The sequence below is a fragment of the Austrofundulus limnaeus genome, unplaced genomic scaffold (genome assembly GCF_001266775.1).
Source record: "Austrofundulus limnaeus strain Quisiro unplaced genomic scaffold, Austrofundulus_limnaeus-1.0 Scaffold434, whole genome shotgun sequence".
NCBI classification, from domain to species: Eukaryota; Metazoa; Chordata; class Actinopteri; order Cyprinodontiformes; family Rivulidae; genus Austrofundulus; species Austrofundulus limnaeus.
Genome location: NW_013952836.1, coordinates 231,229 through 234,036, shown reverse-complemented (window position 1 = coordinate 234,036; position 2,808 = coordinate 231,229). Strand labels below are relative to the sequence as shown.

The 2,808-nt window shown below is 41.2% G+C and overlaps 1 protein-coding gene across 3 annotated transcripts in view; it reads left to right on the top strand.

The window, feature by feature from the left end:
* LOC106529282 (ATP-dependent RNA helicase DDX3X) overlaps window positions 1-2,808 on the top strand; it is a 26,185-nt gene that overhangs the window by 11,368 nt on the left and 12,009 nt on the right. For 2 of the 3 annotated variants that reach the window (XM_014024648.1, XM_014024647.1), the window contains exons 11-15: window positions 554-652; window positions 735-895; window positions 984-1,128; window positions 1,222-1,366; window positions 2,035-2,085. In XM_014024648.1, coding sequence (XP_013880102.1) covers window positions 554-652; window positions 735-895; window positions 984-1,128; window positions 1,222-1,366; window positions 2,035-2,085 — 601 coding nt within the window. The remainder of the gene's footprint in view (window positions 1-553; window positions 653-734; window positions 896-983; window positions 1,129-1,221; window positions 1,367-2,034; window positions 2,086-2,808) is intronic. The other variant, XM_014024649.1, reaches the window with a different exon arrangement.

The following is a 2,808-nucleotide window of genomic DNA, read 5'->3' as shown; positions in this document are numbered from 1 at the left end:
TCGCGACAGGCCTATTTTCACCTCTGCCTTGGAGTACAGGAACCTTCTCAGGTGGTGTCACTGCATGATGATTGATGATTACAGCAACTGTTTAAACTACTAAAGATATTTAAACGTTGGTCATAAAATATACCAAATAACGGATCACGGAGGAACTGAGGAACAGGCTGTTTTGATGTGTCTACCTTCTGCTGGCAAGCCATCGTGACTATCTGTTTGTGATGCAAATGTGACTGCAGGGGAAAAATCCCCGGTGATTTGGATAGTCCTTGCGGGACTTGCACAGTCATAACTCTCTGCAAACTTTAAACTKGTTTGTTTGAGGGGTGGTTCAAAGTTTTCAACATTTTCWCAAGTGTACAAAACTGTGAACCAGCTCCAATATTTTTATGTAGTTTCTTGCAACTGTGACCTGATTTGAGAGAATAATTCACAGGTGAAGACGTGCTGGCCTAACGAGTCTAATAAACTACCATTGATTTTAAATAAAATGAAACTCACACTTGTTTAATTCCACATAATTTAGCTAATTTTAAAAGAACTTCTGTTTCAGGAGAATGGGAAGTATGGGCGCCGTAAGCAGTACCCCATTGCTCTGGTCCTGGCTCCAACCAGAGAACTGGCCCTGCAGATATACGATGAGGCCAGGAAGGTAGAAACGAACACACAGAAGTTTAATGACTAACAAATGGTGATGATTTYGGGGGATTTCATTGTTCTCATTTTCTTGCTAGTTTTCCTACCGCTCCAGAGTGCGTCCTTGTGTTGTTTATGGAGGCGCCGACATCGGGCAGCAGATCAGAGACCTGGAGAGAGGCTGCCACCTGCTGGTGGCCACGCCTGGAAGACTGGTGGACATGATGGAGAGGGGCAAGATCGGACTAGACTACTGCAAGTAAGACATGAGCTCAGAGTACGAGTCAATTCTTTGATAATAATTATTGCATTTATATAGTTTGACCACTTGTCTTAATCCTCTTTAGGTACCTGGTCCTGGACGAGGCAGATCGCATGTTGGACATGGGCTTTGAACCACAGATCAGACGCATTGTGGAACAGGACACCATGCCTCACAAAGGCATCAGACAGACCTTGATGTTCAGCGCTACGTTTCCTAAAGAGATCCAGGTGTGTCTGCAGCGACTCCTTCAGCTCAGCTCCTGACAGAAGTTATGAACTCTCGCTCGTTGSGGTCGTAATGAAATGTTGCTCTTTCTACAGATCTTAGCAAGGGATTTTCTGGAGGACTACATCTTCCTGGCTGTTGGCAGGGTGGGTTCCACCTCAGAGAAYATCACCCAGAAAGTGGTTTGGGTTGAAGAGAGCGACAAGCGGTCGTTCCTCCTGGATCTGCTCAGCGCCACAGGTGAGAAGATTTGCAGCTACAGTTACTAAGCCAGTATTTTAGTCCACATGAGGTGAAGTCTTGTATAAAATTTAGTTTTTTTTCTCATCGCTGAACGTAATGATGGTAAGATTTTGAAATAGGACAAATCTTTAAACACATTATTTTAACACAGACACTTGGTGTTTTTTTTTCTACTTCAAAGCAGTTGACAACAATCAGATAATTAAATGATTAAAATCAGGTTTTAGAGCACTGTGACGTCACATAACAGTTTTATTTCTCCTGTCTTTTTTGCTGTTGTCACTCTGTTATCCTCACATCTCACGTCATTACATTATTACGTGTCATGCTTAGCACAATGTAATGTCCATCAGCGCCACCCTGACTTCCATTTTCTTCTAAACAATTGGAACAGTCACAGAAATACRTCTTTAAAGTTGTCATCGAAAGGGATTTAAAATTAAAACTGTCTCCCAAAACTTTCTGATGAGTAAAATCATTCAGCAGATTATGATGTTGGAGTTTGTCATTAAAAAATAACAAAAAACAAACAAGGTTTTAATATGTCTAACTCGTGTTCAGGGGACTATAAGTATATTCTTTTGAATTTAGTGCAGTCAAAGTATTAAACCTCTCTTAAATYAGGAATGATAGATGTAAAAACTTTGATGTGGTTTCATCCCAAGTCATCCCCAACGAGGTACAGGACAGTACTGGAGACAACATAGAGAAACCTGGTAAGATCCACAATAAAGACACTTAATTTTTTTGTCATTCCATATTTTGAATAAGTTTGCCTGACTTGAGTATTCTACTCTGTGAAGAAAGAATCCTTGTTGATTCAGTCCATTTAGGCTGCGTGTACCATTTCATGAGTTAGGTTCTGCTTAGCTCAACTTACACATGCCTGTATGTTCCTGTGACGTCTTCATGTTAGACCCGTTGCCTTGATGGAGAGAGTCTGGTCATGTGGTACTCTGGTTGCCTTCATGGTGTCAGTTTTTTGTATTGAAGTGAAGCATAAATGTGGGTCAGTAGAGGGAAAACCAGGGAGGGCTGGGGTGTGGAGGAGCACAGTGACCAAAGTCTGACCATCAGTGGCTCTAAATGTTCCTGCATGAAAACTCTGTTCTGCAGATGCTGTTTATTTTTTATTCGTCTGGTTATGTTACTTTCATCTGCACTGCATTCTTTTTTTTTCCTTCATAGAGATAGTGACTATATGGATGTGGTGGTATCTCACCAGGCTGTGACCGCTGGCAAACAGAATTTCATCACTGTGTTGTTTGAAATGTGAACATGTTCTCAGCAGAGGGTCATCCCGAGTGTCTTGAGCTATTTCTCAAGAGCTGTATTTATGACATGAGATACAGTGGTTTGCAAAAGTATTCATACCCCTTGAACTTTTCCATATTTTGTCACATTACAACCACAAACATAAATATATTTCACTGGAATTT